General features: G+C 38.4%; 1 protein-coding gene across 1 annotated transcript in view; it reads left to right on the forward strand.

Annotated features, from left to right (window-relative positions):
• FMN1 (formin 1) overlaps window positions 1-21,166 on the forward strand; it is a 393,756-nt gene that overhangs the window by 80,985 nt on the left and 291,605 nt on the right. Inside the window, exon 2 of the mRNA XM_090271942.1 lies at window positions 7,699-7,877. Coding sequence (XP_090128068.1) covers window positions 7,699-7,877 — 179 coding nt within the window. The remainder of the gene's footprint in view (window positions 1-7,698; window positions 7,878-21,166) is intronic.

Raw genomic sequence — 21,166 nt, forward strand, 5'->3', positions numbered from 1 at the left:
TACTTGATTGGGGTGCTATTAATTATTTTCAGTCCAGAAATCATCTGCTGGCCTAGACAATTATTTGAGGCACTTAATTTGTTTTACCTCTCTCAAGTACTATAATACTATGCTGCTTTCTACTGAATATCTAAAAATAGTTGTTTCCTATGTTTCATTTAGTTTCTAGTTGTTTATGTCAGGAGATTAATTCCAGGCTCTGGGTTTAGAATCTATTTCTACTACTTACTGTTTAACCCTGGACAAAGTTAACTTCTCTATTTCATTAGTTTTCTCATCTTTAAAATAGGATTTCTTTATAACTACCTTGCAGAATTATCATGGAGATTCTCAGTAATGTGTAATGTATATAAAATTGTGATGTTTAGTGAATACCCCATATGTAGGACATTATTAGTCCTGAGGAAGACCGATTTGTGGGAAGAAAGGTGATAAATCAGGCTTTAGCTCAGGTTGTTGAGGTAAAATGCAGGGCACTTTCTTAGTACTAATACCTGGTGGAAGAAGGAAGATAGAAGAACCTGGTATCTAAGATCTGGTGCCTAAGACATCTTGACAAAAGGGGGCCATTTAAGAATCTGGATGTTTCAGAAAGGCCACTACTTAGTTGCTCTGATGATTACTCATCACTTCAGTTCCAAATCACTGGGCAGTTAAGATAATCTCCAAACTTCTCTGGTTAGGAGGACAAAGTCTATTGATCAGCAACTAGACCAGCTCTGTTGGCTCTGTGAAATCAATTGTTGGTCAAACAACTGGGATGGAGCTAAAGCTAAGGTGGAACTAATTCTGTTAAATAACAGTGTCTTGCCTTGGCCAACTGCTCAGGTTGTAGTTGCCTCCTAATGCACCAAGCTTGTAGATTTGATCCCTGGTTGGGGCATGGGCAAAAGTCAGCCAGTGAATGCATGGATCGGTGGAACAACAGGTCGATGTTTTTTTCTCTCTCCTCCTTCTTTCTCTTCTTCCTCCCCCCACCACTTTTTCTCTAGAGCAGTGGTTCTCAACCTTCCTGATGCCGCGAACCTTTAATACAGTTCCTCATGTTGTGGTGACCCCCAACCTTAAAATTATTTTCGTTGCTACTTCATAACTGTAATTTTGCTACTGTTATGAACCATAATGTAAATATCTGATATGCAGGATGTATTTTCATTGTTACAAATTGAACATAATTAAAGCATAGTGATTAATCACAAAAAGCAATATGTAATTATATATATGTTTTCTGATGGTCTTAGGCGATCCCTGTGAAAGGGTCATTCGACCCCTAAAGGGGTCACTACCCACAGGTTGAGAACCACTGCTCTAGAGTCAATAAATTAAAATAAAAACAACAATGTCTCTCAGAATTTAATATCAGAAAACCTTTGTTAACTCTGAAGGATCAGTATGTTTCTTCCTTTTGATACTAGGAGTGAACTAACCAAATGTTCTTGCTTTGTTAGCAAGGGCACTCAAAGCCATATTTTGTTCTTAATCTCTTAAATATTGACCCTTAATATTGGCATATGTGCCTTCTTTATTTCTTCGTATTAATCTTGTTACATATATTTGGTTTTTATGAATCTCTTAAGATCATTCCTTTTTGGAAAGGAATTTTTTAAAAAGTAATTTATTGAATATTTTACATTTTTTAACCCAAGGCTTAGTGTTCTGTAGTTATTATATTTTTCAATATGCCCTTTTAGTTATTAAGATAATTAGTATTTATGTGATACCTCTTCAAGAGTTGGTTTCCTCATTGGTGCAGCTACCCCCATAATAACTGAAATGATGTGACATAAGAAGGAAAAGTGTTGTTCAAGTTTATTTATAATGAATACTATAAGAAATACTTTGTATTGTTCTTCACATCATTTTTTAAATAAATATACTCCTTATGACCAAAATACCAAATTTTTTTGATCACTTAGGAATTTGAAGTACTAACATCTAATTTCTTCAGCATTTATTATCTGAAAATGGACAAAGGCTCTTACTATCTCAGCGAATCCTATAGCTTTCCAAATTTGATTCTTTCTTGGTCTTTTCTGCACCAAACCTTATTTACATGCATCTGCTCCTACCTTGTATTCCATTTAAGGCAGGGTGACTCAACATCATTTGTATTACTTTAAATACATGCCACTGTTTCTCAGGTATTAAAATATTCAGTATAACTTCAGCATAAATGAGTCCTGACTTCAGTAATATTTGCTTCTCACCCATCATCTGTATTCTTTACAGAAAGGATCATCGAAAGAGGTTAATGTAACAATCATAACAATATATATTTATGTACCTCTTCAAAATGCAATTTCATTTAAAGCTATGCCTATAAATAATTTTATTCACGGCTCTAGGCTCATGTGTTTGTGTGTCATAGGGTGTTTGTGAAGAGCCCTGCGAAACTGCTCTTTTTGGAGATGATCAGCCACGTACTTGGAGCTATTGAATTTGATGACGTAAATTCTATTTTTAGAGCTTGAACAGATTTTGGATTTGCTGCATTGGAGTGTTACTGGGAATTTTTATGAGCTTAATTATTTTCCACTTTGTCTTCTTTAACCAAAAATAGCTCTTTACAGGAGCATATGATTTTTAATGTACTCTCATTGCGTTCAGATTTCTTTAGTTAAAACAGGGATTTGTTTGTATTCCTCGTCAATAGTACATCACTCCCAGCCCAGGAAAAGTTTCTGAGAAGAGAACAGTTTTGAGCACAGCTTAATATCAGGTACACTCTTATTATCTTCATTTTATTAATGAAGACATAGAGATTCAAGGAGGTTTGGTAATTCCACCAAGGTCAGACAATTAGCAAAGGTCACAGTGAGGAACTAAACCTACAAGTTAAACCATTCACATCTACTTATTTCCTACACCCCAGTATTCCCATCTGTGGATTGTCAATTATATTCTCTAAATGGCCTTAAAGATTTCCCTGAAACCTGGGTTTTAGTTCTGCCTTTGCCACTGGCTGGGTTGGTTAGAAATATCACAGTCTTCCTGGATTTCAGTTCCTCAACTATAAAATGAGCAGGAGAAATATACAAAATTCCTTCCAGCTCTAATATTTATTTTATTTTACTTGAATTTAAAATATCAACAACATTGCATTTGTAAATGGATATGGATGCTTTCTGCATAGATTCTGAAACTGAAATAGCCTACTCCCCAGTCCTTCCTACTTCCTGATCCACTGACCGCCTTCCCCTGCTTTTCTATGTATTCTACTTGCCTGTCCTTGCTTAAAACTTCTCTCTCCACACACTCTAGCAAGGAAAGTTAGAGGCTAGGATGGATAGTTTAGAGGCTTTTTCAGAATTATGTCTATTTAGCTGATATTATAACATTTAACATCACTAGAAATGAAAATGAGCGCAGTAGAACTAGATAGTATTGATCTGTAATTGACAGAAACCAGCCAAGAGACTATACTTTTGCCAAAGATCTGCCTTTCTAGATATAGGCATGAATAATTGCACACTCTCCATACAAGTACTTAACAATGTCACTTTCCATTAGCTACACATCTAGATTGCTGTCTTTCTTGCCTCTAAGTACATGTTTGAATAACATAACAGAGGACAACCTGTCTACCTTACGCACTGGTTCTGATTTTCATGGTTGGGAAAACTTCATCTCTTGGATTTATTTTAAATCTACTATGATGACGGCCTTGGGAACTACAGCATAAGAAAAAAAACTCCTGGGAGTTTCATGCCTTTTATTCCCCTCTTCTCTTTGGAGGCATAACCACTTCCTCACTGCTGTCAAGGGAGGGATGGAAAATTAAGAGAAGGCTAAAAGGCACTTCTATGTGTGAAATCTATATAAATCCATTTTCTCCTCGATAAATTCTTTATATAACTTTTTATATTCTTTAGATAATTAAAGGCAATATTTGGTAAATAAGTTTATTTTTTCTAATGAAATGTAGTTTGTGTGTGGAACCTGTTATGAAGAGGAAATGGGTATGCTATGAGTTTTCACTTGATTCTTTCAAAATCTGATACAGTGAATAATTGTTTTTAGTACAAATTACAAAATAAGATTATTGTAGTCTTTAAGGCTGCTTAACTGAAATGGTTTAAAGTTTTTAATAGGTATAGTGCTTTTGATGGGTGTGTATAGATTATAGTGTATTAGATAGTTACTTCAACAACAAGCCTCAAATCTTAATGGCTCACAGCAAATATTCATTGTTCTCATTCAGTGGCTTAGGAATTGGCTAAAGTTCACTTGATTTGACCTGGGTTCAGCTGAGGTTGCCTCCAGGCAGCAAGACTATGTTTGGGTCTGCTCTGTGTGTGTAATTTCAGGGTCCTTAGGGTGTGCTTGTTAAGTAATAATGGCAGAAACACAAAGCAGGGTATAAAAATACACAACACCTCTTAAGGTCTTGGCTCAGAACTGGCATACTCACATTGCCCATATTCAGTTGGCCAAAGCAAGTCACAGGCCAGGTCTAACACCCACGGGCCAAGAGGAAGAACTACAAAGACAAGTGGAAAAGGCCTTGGGTTCATAATAGCAATACAGGGAGGGAGCAAAAAAGTGGAAACAACAATCCAAAGTACCATGTGTAGATATAAGCTATGGATACTCCTTCAACTGTAAATGGCATGTTACCTTTCCTTTCTTTCTGCTTCTGTTATATTGCTAATTGACAGCAAAATCCCAGTCCAATGTTGTAGGTTAGCATCAGGAAGTGCAGCCCATCATTTGAATGGTTGAGACAAGCACAGACTTTCCAAGTGGCCCCAAGGTAAGTTGCCTTTCCTGTGCTGTAACTGTGCTATGTTGTTATTAATAGTGGTCAGCTATAGAATTAACCTGTGTGCATATGTGTGGTCCATTGAGCTGTTGGAATTCCTTTGAGAAGCAAAATAGGCAGTAAATATTGAGTAAAAAACAAATTTATAGTATGCACATGAAAGGTAAAGATATATGATTAAGTTGATAAAACTGTTTAGGCTTTTTACAAAACGTTCAGTGAAAATCAAACACCTCAAAATCTGTACCAGAAAATTAAATGACATTTGACTTTTGACAGACTACACTTACCTAATTTTAGGTAAGTTTTTCTTCTCTTTATTAAATTTATTCAGTTGAATAAATAGGCTACTACCTATTTAAATAACTACAGACATATACTTTATTTTTGACTATTCAAAAATCTTGGATTATTAAAACTTCTATGAAAAAACTTACTTTATAAGTTTGTTGTGGTTTTTCTAATAATAAATTTGTCCTGTGTCCTTACCTACCTTGTCAGATGTTTGAGAAAACGTTTGAATGTTGCTTATTTCTGTGTTTGGTCCTTCGCTGTCGAATTGATCCTCACCAAAAGTGCTGTGCGTCATGGTTGTTACCTGCATGTTTCCTTCATAGGGATTTTGTCTGGTTAAACACTAGGTATCAGAGAGTGACTGTTTAAAGTGGAAACGATTTCCAAAATGAGGTTACTTTTTATTGTTTCTATCTAAATAAACTTCATGTGTTTCCTTTGCACATGGAGTGAATTGGATTGCACTCTGTCCCTCCTTCTTGCAGTGTTGGCTAGCACTGTAGGGGTGTGAGTGGGTTCGCATGTACATCTGTATTTTCCCTAAGACACCAGATCCTAGTTACTGGGGGGAATTTACTGCTCTCTTATACTTAAATGATGAACTTCTGCTCACCAGACAATGTGCCTTTGATGATATAGATGTCTCCTTACCTTAGGTGTTGTATATTATGTTCTCTGTGATGTATATATTATGCTTTATGTAATTTTATTAACCAGTGTAAATGTTACACAAAACTGGCAGCTATTCCAAAATAAAAATAAAAAGTAGAGGGACTTAAAATGAGAGACAGGATTAGTAATTAATACATTTCTGAAGATAAGGTAACATGGTGAGAGTATACCATACATTTAAAAAGGTCTGTTTTCTCATTTCTTGCCAAATGTGAACAGAAGTATTCCAGAAGGGAGATGAGCCATATAATGGAAGTTAAAAGGGGCCTGAGCTTTAATCTCCTCATCTATTTAAATCCTGGCCAGCAACCTTCCTATCGGGGTTACCAGGAAGATAAAATGAAGGCACTTAACAGAGTGCCTCCTCTCTGAGCTGGAGTAGGAATGCCCTACAAAACAGGAGGCCCAAACAAAGCCCTGGAGAATATAGGTAGTAAGGGACATATGGAAGGGTGACTGAAAAGGTCCTGGGCTCTCATTTTCTCAGTAGCCGCAGAAAAGTGTCCTGTGAGACAGCCTACCAGAAGGCAACTGTGGAGACACTGTGACCTGCCTTACCTTTCGCTCTGTGAAAGAGTTTGGCAATCAGCCAACTGAACAAGCAAACAAAAAGCAAAACCCAAACCTTGGCTATTTTTAACTATTGTTTCTTCTAAAATGCTACTCGGTTATAAAGAAGAAGCATGTTATTCCATGATCCCTTTGTTAGTTGATTTATTCTTGGCTCAAGTTGCAGGTAAGTCAGGTTTTCAGCATGGCGGAAGTCATCAGCTTTGGGTCACTGCCAAAGAGACACTGTTACAAGGATTATGTGTAATAAACACCCTATCCTATATCCAACAGTGATCTCTATTGCAAAAGTACACTGAGCCTAAACCCTTAACTTCTACCTACTTGCGTAATATTTTGCCAAGGTTGCTTACCAGGAATTAAAAGAGGACTAGGAACTTAAGAGCCATATGGGACTTTAGAGGTGATCTAACCTAGAGTTTTCCAAAATATGTCCCATTGGAACACCAGTGGCTTGCAACACGTTGATATGGTGCCCCTTTAAATGGATTCTGTGGTCAAATAAGTTTGAAAAATACTACTATACAGAGCTTAGTCTGTTTACTAAAGGTCATTTCAAGGTCATTAGTAATGCTAACATGAATCGTGGCTTCAATGGATAGAGCATACCTCTTTTTTCACACTAATTTGACCACAAAGCCCTTTTCTTATACAACACACATTGTCATCATAGCAATGCCAGGCAGAGGCCATATAGTCTAGTCATTGAGAGCATGGCCTCTAGTGTTTAACTTCCTGGGTTCAATTCCTGGCTTTACCATTTACTGATGTTATGATCTTGAGCAAAATATTGAATTGATGAATGACAGCCTCTTTTGTGATTCAGTTTCTTCCTCTAAAGTGGGAACACTAATGATAACTTCCTATATGGTGCTTTTCAAATATTGAAGAACAGAACAGTGCCTGGCACATACTTGACTATTATCATCCTAACATTTACATAAGAACTAGCATTAACACCCTGATTCTGGAAATGAGAAGAGTGAGCTCCATATAGTTCACTCATACAGCCTCACTCATTCAACAAATCGACTGAGTGCCAGTATGCATCTCTTATGATGATTCTGTCCCCACAAATGAAGGTGAACATGATATAGTTCCTGCCCCAGAAGACACTCACTCTAGTGCCCTGGTTCAGGTGACAATGCAGCCTTCTGACGTCTGTCGTCCAGCTCATTCCCTGATTCTATCCTGAATGAGAATGATCTATATAGCAAGACTAGGTAGCACAGAGTTGAGCTAATAGACAAGACTTATTAGGAAAGCAAACTCTAAAAATATAACTTACAAAGGGAAGTAGGAGGTAGTATGAAGTGACCCACATAAGGAGTCCCCGAATATGATAGCATGATGTTTTTCTGGCCACTATGTAGCTGAAGGTCTTCTCTGTGTTTGTCTAGGCATCTCCTCCGAGGGCTTTCCCCGGGACTGCTTCAATGAGCAGTCAGCCACGAAAGACCTTCTCATCAGGGATGGAGGTGCATGGGTCATGGGCCATAGAGCTGGACCAGCCTCTCCCTTTCTGTTCCACGAGGAGAGAGAAAAGACAAACAGAAGTGAATTGTACTTGGATCTTCATGTAAGTAGAAGTCTTTGTGTTTGTGCTGTGATTCTTTGCAGTCAACAGAGGTTCATTTAATATGCATTTAATGTAAATCATGTTTGTAAAGCCACTGAAGCTTCATTTTTTTGTGTGTGATTGGGGGCAGCAACTGTTGAAAAATCAACTGGTTGCAAAATACAGATCTTGGTGATATGAAATTAGTGTGCTAGAAAGTGACTGTATTTACAATTTATCTGTGCTTTTCAGAGTCCTCTGTTCACATCATCTTTGCTGCTTAAACCTCATGATAGGAATACTCATTTGATGCTAGTCACCTCTTAATTATCTTAACTCTAAAAACGTGAGGACATATGTTAGCTTGACTGATAGGCTCTGGATTCTCCACTGAAACCCAAATAACCTGTCTTCCTTGCACATTTCCAAACCCTTCTTTCTCTCCAGTTGCTCAAATAACAGGTGATCAGGTTGGCAGGAAATCTGCCCAATACAAGATGACCCATTTAAAAAAACACAGCCTTCTTCTTTCTCATTCATTCTTGTATTCATTGACACAGAAGCATTGACTACACTATACAAAGCAGCGGGCTGAGTTTTAGCTACTTCCACATTGTAGATGCCCTGATAGGATTGGCCAGACTGCCCCCATTCTCACCACCCCTCTCCACTCCCAGTTTCCTGTCAGAGGTGGGGGTGAGCATTCGGAATTCAAGAAGCATTTCCCTCCCCACCCCATTAACTCTCTTGCCTGTTGACACAATCTTGTGTTCCTGATTTCTCTGAATACTTTCCAATTTATTACTCTCAGGCCTAGAAGTATGTGTCTGATGAGTGTGGATTAGGTCTGTGATGTCCATAAGGATGACGATTTTTTCAAGCAACCAGGAACAGAATCTTGTACTTTCATAACCATAAAACCATAGTCACAGGATATCCTTTTAGAAAAGCATTCGACATCCCAGTTATTGTAAAAGGCGGTTTGGAATGGAACTGAAAGATGGAAAACCTACAGCCCTTCATGAGATGACGTGGAAATGTGTCAGGTTTTTGTTTTGTTCCTCTGTATAAAAAGTCAAGTTGTGCCTCTTGAGATGTGCTCAAAGTAAGAAGTTGAACAGTGACCTCTGTTGGTCAGATTGCTTTAAGACGCGCTTGCTGCAACAGTAGGCCTGGAGCATGCAACTTTAGAAAGGCTCCTTTCCTTTTGTGTTTTTAAAAAATTCTGTGTTTATGTGTTTTTTTAGGCATTGGCTAAACTATGTATTTCTTGTTTTCCTTTTCCCCTGTGAATTCAATTATTTCTTAATTTTACTTGTTTATTTTAATTATAGAAATCATACACAATCCTTTAGAAAATTTAAACTATGTATTTAGATGGAAAGAAAAGAATAATCTATAATCTCAGCAGCCAAAGACACTGTGAAAATTTGATATTTTTTTTTTATGTCTGATTTATTTTCAGTGAGGAATTTTTTTGACATGTAAACACAGATTTTTAAAATTTTTTTAAATTTTTTAAAAATATGTTTTATTGATTATGCTGTTACAGTTGTCCCAATTTCTTTTCCCTCTGCTCCCCTCCATCCAGTGGCCCCCCTCCCTGCAGTTGTCCCCCCTTTTAGTCCATGTCCATTGGTTGTGCATATAGTTCTTCTCAACCTTTTCCTGTCTACTCCACTCCCTCCTACTATGCTTCTTAATTCCTGTACCATCTCCCTCCCTTTCTCCCTTCCCTCTCCCTGCTGACCTCCCCCCAATATGTTCCCCATACCTATAGTTCTTTTTCTACTCTCGTTGCCTACTTAGTTGGCCTTTGTTTCAATTCCCTAGCTTCTGTTGTTGGTTGTTGTGATGCAGTTTTCATTTTAATGTTCATGGTTTTGATCCTCCTTCTTCTAAACCATTCCCTTTAATATCTCATATAACAGTGGTTTGGATCTGATGAACTCCTCCAGTTTTACTTTGTCCTGGAAGCACTTTCTCTGCCCTTCCATTCTGAATGACAGCTTCGCTGGATAGAGTAATCGTGGTTGTAGGTTTTTGCTTTTCATTACTTTGAATATTTCTTGCCAGTCCCTTCTTGCCTGCAGGATCTCTTTTGAGAAATCAGCTGATAGTCTAATTGGGACCCCTTTGTACATGATTCTTTTCTCTCTTGCTGCTTTTAAGATTCTCTCTTTATCTTTAATTTTTGACAATTTGATTATAATGTGTCTTGGAGTGGTTCTCCCTGGGTCCAGTTTTTCTGGAACTCTCTGTGCTTCCTGGACCTGTAAGTCTACTTCTTTCCCCAAGTTAGGGAAGTTCTGCTTCATTATTTTTTTACATAATATTTCAATATCTAGGTTTTCTTCTTCGCCCTCTGGCAATTCTATTATTCGAATGTTCCTTCGCATATAGCTGTCCCAGAGGTTTCTGAGCCTCTCCTCACTTTCCTTACTTTTTGTTTCCTCTTTCTGCACTGGTTGACTGTTTGTTCCTTCCCTAGTTCTGGTTTGTTGATTTGATCTCTGGATTTTATTTCCTCACCACTTATCTCATATGTGTTTTCACTCGTTTCAATATGAGTAGCTTTCATTCCTTCCCTGTCTTGTTCCAAATCTTTTAATTCTGTAAGCCACCTTATAACTATAGCTCTGAACTGAGCCTCTGAAAGGTATTTTATTTGTTCATCTGTCAGATTCCGCATCTGCTGCCTAGTGAGCTGCATCACTGGAATTTCAATCATTGTCTGCTTCATTCTGTCAGACTTGTGTTTAGCTTTGCTTCCTGGGCAGGCTATAGGGGGCCCCGTGCACTTGTCACTGCTGGGCGACCTGCAGCAATCGGCGACCTTTTTCGTCGCACTGTGGTACTTTGTGTGGTGGCGGGGGTCCAAGATGGATTCCTGCTGTTACTCTCCACTGAGAGACTGGGATCCATCCCCCTGCCCTCTGGGCCTCACCGTCCGAGACAATGGGGGGGCTGCCTTTGCCAGCATTGGGATTGCGAGCTGCCGGGAGTCGACTGCAGCCGGGTTTGCTCCGCTGGCGTTTCTTGCAGTTCCGCCGCTATCCCTGCTGCTACCACAGACAGGGCCGCCGTTTTTCCCCCTCCTGCCTGTCCAGACGAGCACCGCTGGTTTATAACTTCATACGTTGGGCTTCCATGTAGTTTTATATTCTGGAATTTCTGGTTATCTTTTGTTTTGAGGTAGTTGTATTTCTCTCTAGTTGTAGAGGGAGACTGAGCGTGTTAGTCTAAGCCTCCATCTTGGCTGGACTAAACACAGATTTTATATCCTTTTTTTTTTCTTTACCCATTACTTTTACATTACTTACCCATGTGGTTACAAATTCTTTCTAGATGTATCTTAAATGATAATATATTATCCCACTGCATCATATCCCAAAATTTATTTAATTCTTCTCTATTATTGGATGTTGAAGTTGTTTCCAATCTTGGAATAGTGTACTACAATTTGGAAGTAAGTAGCATTATCACATAGAATTTTTCCTATGCCCTTTCTCCTAGTATTTTTAGGTTTTTGATACAAATCATTGCATAAATAAGGTCCATCTCCTGAACCAGCCTTTAATGACATATATGTGTATGTATATATATAAAACATAAATATAATATTTACATATTATGCACATTATAATACAACATGTAAACAATATTTATATAAATTGTTTATATAGTCGGCAGCCGTCCGTCTCGAGAGACGATGGTGTAGCTTCTTAAGAGTCTATCTGCACCGCCGAGAATGGCTGTGCAGTCCGACTCGGTAGTGACACGGTATCTGTCTCCTCCCGTGTTGAATCGACATCTTGAGATGATGCTGGAGTGTCCTCTCCAGTGAAGCTGAAGCTACAGAGCCTGGGCAGGGTGATATGGAGGGTCTGCTGTTGCCCATGCAGCAGACCCCCCCTCTCTTCACAGCTGAAGGGTCCAAGGGAAAGACGGAGTCAATACAGCTTGGCTTCAGGTGCGCCGCAGGAGTTGCCAGTGTTGACTACAACGTCAAACCGCCTTAGGGACTCCGGCTCCGGATTTTCTGTCGGGGTTTACTCCCTTAGCCTTTCCCCTGAAGAGGTATGCTGCAAGGCAGCGGAGGTTTTTTGGAGTCAGAGTTTTCCTTCTCTGAAAAATTGTTTATATAAATATATAATAAAACATATAAATATTTATCTTTCTTAGTCTTCTATTAATTATAATTTTTAAAAATGAAGATAATTTCTTTAGCTTATTTTCTACATTACCTTTTTTTATACTTTGGACCTTAAGACTCCTCCCCTCCAAGCCCTTTCCCCTCAGTAACATTTGACTCTTATTCTTGTAAATATTGATATTCTAAGTAAGATTTTCCATTTAGAAGGGTTCTAGAGACTTAGTGAAAGTTTTACATCCTGTTAATAATCACCACACCAGCTCACAAGGACGTCTTTCTCCTGGGGGGACTTTGAACACTAAGGTCAGGGAGGTGTTTATTACTGTGTGTTATTTTGATCAGCCTTAAATGTTGGATAGCACTGCAGTGTTTCAGTGCCACCGTCAGCAAGTTACTTTCCTCAGCCTTTTCCTGTGGATATGCTGCCACTCCTTAGTATGCAGGGCTGATAGCTCAGACATTTGATCATCAGTGGGAGTTTGGCATCCACAAAGCAAAATGGTCCCTGGCAGGAGGGCCAGTGCTGCCATTGAGGCCATCTGTGTAGGCTCTGGGGACCATGCAAGTCTGGTGTTGCAGCCATTCGACTCTACTGACCGAAGTAGCCATAGAAAACACATACATGAATGTGCCTGTGTTCCAATAAGTTTATAGACATAGAAATCTGAATTTCATATAATTTTCACATGTCATTATTCATCTTTTGACTTTTCTTCCCCGTCATTTAAAAATGTAAAGGTCATTCTTAGCTATGGGCCATTCAAAAACAGGTAGTGGACCAGATGTGCAGTTTGCCCACCTCTCCTGCAGACCAGGAATTGAAGATCGCCCTCACTTCTACCCCGGGCTCCCCCTGTAACTAGCTATGGCACTCTGGGCCTAACTTCTGTGGGCTTCATTTTAAATATTTTGACAGAATGGGGGGGAACAGGAACAGATGAAACAAAGTCCCTTTTAGCTATATTAGATTTCCTGATTTTATTATAAGGACATAAATCAACTCAAGCAGTGATAGTCATGTGGAATGGAAATCAGTTTACTTAAAGAAAACAAATAAATTTTAATATTTTCCATGTGAATTTTTGTTCTAATGTGAGGAATAAGGTTACACCTCTGATAGGAGACCAAAATTTGTACATAGTCCCCTAAGTCTATTTGAAGGCACACACCATTTCTTTCTGCTTCTCCAGTGCAATCCCCACACCCCACACACGTGCACCAGTTTTATCGAGATATAATAGACATATAACATTGTATAAGTTTAAGGTGCACAACATAATGATTTTCCATATGTATATATTATAAAATGATCACCACAGTAAATTTAGTTAATATCCATCACCTCACAGCTACCAGTTCATTTTTTTTCTTGTAATGAGAACTTTTAAGATTTAGTCTCCTAACAACCTTTACTCTGTGATACAGTATTATTAACTACAGTCACCATGCTGTACATCACATCCCCAGAACTTATTACTCTTACAACTGGACGTCTGTACCTTTTGACTGCCTTCAGTCATTTCCTCCACCCCTCACTCCTCACCTCTGTCAACCAGCCATCTGTTCTGTTTCTTTTTTTTCTTTTTTGTCCTCTGTTTCTATGACTTTTTTTTTTTTTAAGATTCCACATATAAGTGGGATCATACAGTATTTGTCTTTCTCTGTCTGATTTATTTCACTTAGTATCATGCCCTCAAGAGCCATCCATGCAATAACATTGATCTTTCAGAAGGGCCTGGGTTCCTTGGGGAAACGGCAGGATGTGGGGCTGGTGTAGGACAGACACCGGAGAGATTCGGGGCAGCCTGTGGTTACCAACCAGCATGTGTTTCATTGTTTAAGTGCCCAGTGCTGGTCCTGGTGCCACTTGGCTGAGTGGCAGCCAGACTACCCTGTAGAGAAGGGTAGAGAGGTGCTGTTTAGGAGATTATCCTCTCATCAAGAAAATTCTCTGGGCCATTCTGGGTGACCTACAAAACTCCTGAAAGACTAAATTCAGTGCTCGGTCAGTTCTACCTTTAGATCCTGGGCTTGCTAAATATTCCATAGGATGAACTTACAGCGAAACATTTGCTGTTTTTCTGATACTTAAATCTAACCAGTTGTCCTGTGTTTTATTGGCTAAATCTGGTGACCGTAGGCAACCCTTGTGGGCAGCATTCATATGCACCAAAGGTGTGAATTGCCCTAGGGTGACATGTATATATGGTAAGCGCTCAGTCACTCCAATGTCCATGTAGAGCATAAACATTTTAAAGTTAGCCTTAAAGGGAAATTTCTTGTGTTCCGCCAAACTAGAAGCTACTATTAGCCACGCCCCTCAGTTACAAGCACATTTTGAAGCAGATGTCAAAGGCAACTGAATATGGACAGACTAGAGAGCAAAAGGGGCCTAACTTCTTATAACAAGTGCAGTTTCCTGAAGATCCCATTTGAGAGGAATACTCACCATGCAGGATGGTTTATAAAATGCCTATAAACAAGGGACATGGGTGGAATAGAAAAATGCCACTAAAAAAGGTGTGACCTGAGACTAAAAAAAAAATAGGAAAAGCAGAAGAGGTAAGCATTAAGTTATATATTGGTTGTACAAATTCTGGAAGTAGGATTTTGTATGTCAGCTTTTAAAACACAAACTTTGGCCCTGGCTGGTGTGGCCCAGTGGATTGAGCACTGGCATGTGAACCAAAGGGTCGCTGGTTTGATTCCCAGTCAGGGCACATCCCTGGGTTGTGAGCCAGGTCCCCAACTGGGGGCTCACAAGAGGCAACCATACATTGATGTTTCTCTCCCTCTTTCTCCCTCCCTTCTCTTCTTTCTAAAAATAAATAAAATCTTTAAAAAAAATTTTTTTAAACCCCACAAACTTTGGCCTCTTCTTGGTGATTCTGGTTTCCAAGGATCATCTAAGTCTCCTTTTCACCTGTGGGGCCCTGAATCCTTCTTACTGAATGGGCCTAATTGGATGGGGAGGACATAGCATCAGGTTCCAAGTAATTGTATCTTATGAACAGAATAATATAATTACCAAGTCCACACCTAACCTTTAATGTCTGACCCAGTAACAAACACTTCCATGTGCTGATCACTTCCTAAATGCCAGGCACCATCCTTTGAAGTTATCACGGTACCTGTTGTACAAGTAAGGAGAGAGTTCAGTCAAGTCAGTGGCAGACATTTGAACCCAAGTGCTTACATGTTAGCTTATTTACCTCTCCACTACTGTGGATGCTTTTTTGTTTTGTTTTTAATTTAAGAAACAAAGAAATTCATTTAATGGGTATGAGTTAGCTCCCATAATCAATGAGAAGGACTGAGAACCAGGTTTAGAATTCAATAACTAGAACCACAGACAGATCACTCCACAGACCTCAGTCCAGTGAAGGTTCTGCAACTGCTACCACAGAACACTAGATGTCTCAATGTGCATTTTAAAGATCCTGGGTCTTTAAAATTAATGGGGAAACACCGATGGGAACATGAGCAGAGTTCAGTCCTTCTACCTTCCTTTGCTCCTAAAGGTCAAACTCCACAGCATAAATTAGATTCAACAGCAAAAAATACACAGTGCTTTCTGAGTTGGTGCCTTTGCAGTACATGGAAGGGGCCATGTCCTTGTCCTGTTTTCATGGAAGCCAGTGAGATCCTACCACTGAAAGCTACAGGTCACAGATGTATGTGTGAGTACTTATGTGTGAGTGTTTGTGTACGTGTGAAAGAGAGAGTGAGAAAGACAGAGAAAGGGAGACCGAGATCACATCTCTGTTGGCTGTGTGATAAATGATCAAGAAATGATCCAGGGAAAAAGAATAGTTGGAAGTGATGAAGTATTGATTGAATTGGAAAATTGCCTTTTTTATTTATTAACCTCACAAACTCCTCATCACTTTAAGTCATGATAAAACAATTGAAAGAAAGTAATCTGATTTTATTTTTAAACCCCATTAAATTTAACCAGTTATCTCAAATTAGTACCAATTTTAAAATTGGTATGGAAGGTTGTTATCCCACTTAATTAAATAGAAATCCTCATAATATGCCACAAAGTTCAGTTCTTATGCCTTTTCCCTTGCTTCGCTTAATATCTACCTGTTCCTCTCTATATACTACAAGATAAGGATAAATCTAACAACATCTCAGATTTCTTTGAAAAGCAAAAGAACAGTACGTTTGGCTTAATCATGGGACCACCTTAATGGTTAATGGAACTGTGAAGTTAGCTTTCCTTTCGTCTTGACAATGCTCACTGAACTATAATAGCTGCTCATGTAAAATGTGGACCCTTGAGAGTGTACACAGAGAAAACTTTGTATCATGCTTTCAGAGCCCGAGAGAACACAGAATAGATTTGAGCTTTATAAAAATGTTGAGAAATTTATCTAGGAATTTTATTTAAATGAATTGGAATATTGCAGCAGAAATATCTTATTTGGCTTCTCTAAAATTCAGAATAATTAATTTTTTTGTCCCCTTTGAACAAGTTCTGTTTTTTTCAGCCTCCCTTTTCTGTCTCTTACTACATGGGTCACTGATGTTTCACGTGTATATTTCTGAAAAGCACATTCTTTCCTCTCTCTCCAGGATTAAGATGGTAATTTGTGGTTAAAATTATAATCCCATATCACCCATTTAGAAGTTGAAATGCAGCAGCCTTTGCCTGGAGAATGTTTGAGAGCATTTCTAGGTTAACATAGGGTTCCAGTTTTTATGGCCCAGTTGGTCTTTTTGTTTTGTCTTTTTATTTTTGCAGACTTTCATTAAGCTATCTTGATTTTTTAAATTATTATTATTATTTCCAAATTGGGTTAAGAACTGAGCTACTACATAAATGTCCTGAGAAGAATGTTACAAACTTATGTCCCTAGCTGTAGAAAGTAAGTGGCCTTGGTTCTAGGAACCGTTAGAACATTTCTTCAGAAGATTTCACGATACTTTTTATTTTTTACATTTCTTTCTTTTTTTATTGTTGTTCTATTACAGTTGTCCCAATTTTCCCCCTGTTGCCCTTACTGCCCCAATACTGTCATGGTACTTTTTAAAGTGCTGAAAATGACAGCAGTGCTATATATACTTGTTTTGTTTAAATACCAAATTAAAATGATATACAAAATGGAAGCAGTAGTGAATATATTTCAAAACTATGGAAATGTGACTCCTCTCTCCCACCCATCAATCCCTGCAACTATACACACTCCGTAATAATGAGGGGCACTATTCACTGTGTGGTGAACCAAGCAAGCACTGCATTAGGACTACTAGCACACTTAATTCTTAGGACAATCCTTATGAGTTAAATAGTTTTCTCATTTTATACATGTAGACACTGGCTCATAGAAGTTAAGAAACTTGCCCAAGTAGCATAGTGTGTGACTAGTAAGTAATATCTCTTACTGAACATATACATTTTACTTCAAGCCATAGCTCTTGCCCCTCCTCTACTTTTTCCTGCCCTCTCTTGAACTGTGTTCAAGAATAGGATCACAGTTCTGGCAATGCCTAGCTTACTTCCTCTTTTGTAATATTAATGCATTCACATTTGTTTCTCTTTTTTTTTTTCTCTTAAAATGACTAAATCATGTGAGTATTAACTTCGAGGAATCATTGCTGATCAAATCAAGGCTCATAATATTTGTGTCCTTTGTTCTCTGCAAATTCTTCCTAACTTACAGTAGCCATTTGGTTCTGGTAACCAGGTGATTTGTTCAGCCCCAATTCTGATGTTTCAATGTGTTTACTAAATACCATAGATCTTTGACTTATTGTAATGAAGAGAATGAACATTTAAAATCAGGTTTACCCAGGTCAAATTCTGGCTTTGCCACTCATTGGTTGTTTAATCTTAGAATTGCACTAATTTATTTGAACCTTGGTATTAACATCAACAGTGGTGTCCAAACAGTAGGCACTAGTAGACTATTAATTAAAATTAAGTAAAATTTAAAATGCAATTCCTCGATCATACTAGCCATTTTTTAAGTGCTTGGAGAGTCCACTTGTGGCTGGTATGTACTATATTGGATGACACAGATATAGAACATTTCCATTACTGCAGAAACTTGCACTGGAAAGCACTAATCTATAAAATAAGGTCACTGATACCTTTCTCCTAGTGTTATGGAGGGATTAAGGTACAAGAAAATTTACATAAAGAATCTAGGATGGCACTTACTTGGGACAAGAATGACTCTTTAAAAAATACTGATTCTCTCCCTCCTTTCTCATTATGCTTATTTTTCTTATCGACCATTTTGTTTTAGGTAAATCCTCACCGTCCCTAATTTTTCTGTTGCTGCCTTTAAATTTAAAAAACAATTAAAAATGATACCTGGATCTTTGATGTTTGAGGTAATATTCTCAAGATAACTTTTACTTTAAAAAATTAAAGAAGGAAAAGAAAAAGATACCCAGCAATAGCACAGCTAATGGCTGCCTAGTTTTATGACTTGGGAAGCAGGAGCATGTGGGCAGCAATAGGTATGTATGGTTTATTAGATCCTGGATCTTCATCTAAAAGTTTTATAGGATCAACTTGAGCCACATGACATGCTTTTCACATGAACTTCATGGCTTCTGTGATGATTGTGTGGGACAGCAATAATATTCATTTTGGAAAAGCTCAAGACCCTTCAGAAACTTGTCCAGGGAAACTCTGTACCTTAAAGAATGATCCTTTTATTTTTTTACCCTCTCTTCCAGCTTCACAAGTAAGCCCCAGCCATTCCCTTTTCCTTTTACATGATTTCTGTCATTGGCATAACAATGCTAAGGCACTGCACTTGCAGTATCATCATCAGCCTCCATCAACAGACTATTGAGAAATAATTTTCCTTTTCTGAAGTGATCAAGTCAGTTTAAAAATCATCTTGAAGCACAGGGAAAGCAATAAAGAACAGGGTGAACTCTGTCACCTTCTACAGTGGCCGCCTGGGAAAACTTCAAGCTAATTACTCTCTTCAGGTGACACAGATGGAAAAAACCAATCCAGAGAGCACTGGCCCTGAAACAGCCCCAAGGGATCCCTTGAAAGAATTTTCTTTGGACCTCCATTCCCTCGTGGCACAGATGTGGCGTGGGGAGGCATATTTAATAGGCCTTTTTGTAATGAACAATCCTGTTCAGACCAAATGGCCCTTCTGCCCAAGTGTATATGTAGGGGAGGGGCACCTTCCTGTTCTGTCAGTTTGTTAATAAATACTTGGTTCACATGGACTGAGTTTAAAAAAAAAAAGTTCTGTTGGATATTAGCTGATGTCCCTAAGAAAGCTGTTTCTTTCCTATGAAAATGTTGCATACCTGTATAGTATTTACTATATGCCAGGCATTGATGAGAGAGTCAAACAGATAATAGTTTATTAAATGCTCTTAACAACCCATAAAGTAAGTACTTTTCTAATTCCCAGTTTCCACATGAGGAAGCTGAAGCCCATGGAGCTTATATAATTTGCCTATGGTCAAGCTTCTTGATGGAGCAGAGTAGGATGTAAGCCCAGGACCCCAGGACAGGTCTTAACTCTGCATCTGCCCTTGCTCCTGGATTGTTGAAAGATCGTATACCCAATGCTCTCTTCTTTCTTCGAGCTTCACCACAGCGTCTCCTCCTCCCTTTCTTAGGGGACTTTTTACATTTTTTATCTTAAATACATCTGGGATTTATTTTGGTTTAAATATTAATATTATATTAAAATGTAAGGATACAGTAGAAACATAAATAAAGTGTAGACTAAAAGATCTACTTAAAAATAAAAATGAAGTTTATTTTTTCTGGTAAAAAAAAAACAACTTTCAGTTTATTACCTATATTCAATGCATTTCCACGGAATCCCTGTTATTGTTCAATAGAAAAAGGCCTTAATCACGGAGACCTGTTCCTGCATTAGGCAAGTGCAGCCTGTTTTCTTTTTTAACCAATTAGTAAAAACGTTACCAGCTTCTGATAGGCTGACGCAGAGGAGCTGTATTAAGTGTTGTGTTGGTTGGCGGGGGGAAGCCCCAGCAGGAAGGCAGGGGACGTGTTACAAACCTGAAGTAGAAGGGGCAGCCTGAGGAGATTTCTGGCTTGTCTTTCATTTAGCTTCATAATTCCATTTCGAAGATGTGGAAAATGAGGATAAAGAGGATGCTAATCAGGAAGAAGGTAAGATCACATGCCAGGACAGTAGTAGGGGGTGTGGTGTGGGGTGGACCAAGGTTAGGACACCCATTTCGTCCTTGCTGCTGCACTTGACCAGTGTGAACTGGTGCCAGTTATTTAGCTTCTCTTGACTTCAGATGGCTTCCTCTTTAAAATAAGAAGGTTGAGCTAACTGATTTCTAATATTTCTGAAGTCCCATTCAGCCTCCCAGCAATTTGATTCTACCCAAATTCTTCCATAACCTATGCACCTCATTCATTTAACAAATGTCTTTTTGAAGTACTTGTGATGTCATAGTTTCCTCAGATCTCAACTTCATTTGGTAAGTTAAAACATACTTCCTGAACCCCCAAACCCTTCTCCACCCATTACCCAACTCATACCTTTTTCATAGTTTACTTACTTTTCCCAGTCTATTGCTCTAAACTTTTTTTCTTTCACAGAAACAAATTCTATGCTATTTCTTACCCTTATTAATTTTAATTCCTTTTTGTACTTGTTGTCTCAGGTGATCATCACAAGAACCTAGTTGAACCACTTTTGGAAGCTAGAAGCAATCAGTCATTTAAATCAGGCTAAGAACTTGAAATAAATTGTTAAAGAGAAACGTCAGCATTAAGTAGCCTGACTCTGTGAGATATAATCTCATTTGCTTTCCCTTTCCCTTGCTTTTCTGAGGTTTTATAAAAATGTGGGAAGGAATTATCTAAGCTGAATGACATGGGAGAAGGCCACACAGAGTAAGTGGAAGTGACTCTAGGAAGTTTTCCTTTTAGGCAGCTTCCAAATTCTGCAAATTTATTTATTTATTTTTTTAAGTTTTTAATGCTGATTAATCTTATGAGAGTCAAGAAGCTACGTTCCACTGCTCCCATGAGGTGATGTATCTTTTTTGTCACGAATCTTACTAAGTATCACTTTGCTGGACTGATGTTCTTATTGCCATGAGGTACAACTGGCTGCAGTCTCAATCTTAGAGGATAATGAGATAGATGGGAGAAACACAGAAAATTCACTGGTAG

Source organism: Furipterus horrens, unplaced genomic scaffold (genome assembly GCF_987537825.1).
Source record: "Furipterus horrens unplaced genomic scaffold, mFurHor1.1.pri manual_scaffold_3, whole genome shotgun sequence".
Classification (NCBI taxonomy): domain Eukaryota; kingdom Metazoa; phylum Chordata; class Mammalia; order Chiroptera; family Furipteridae; genus Furipterus; species Furipterus horrens.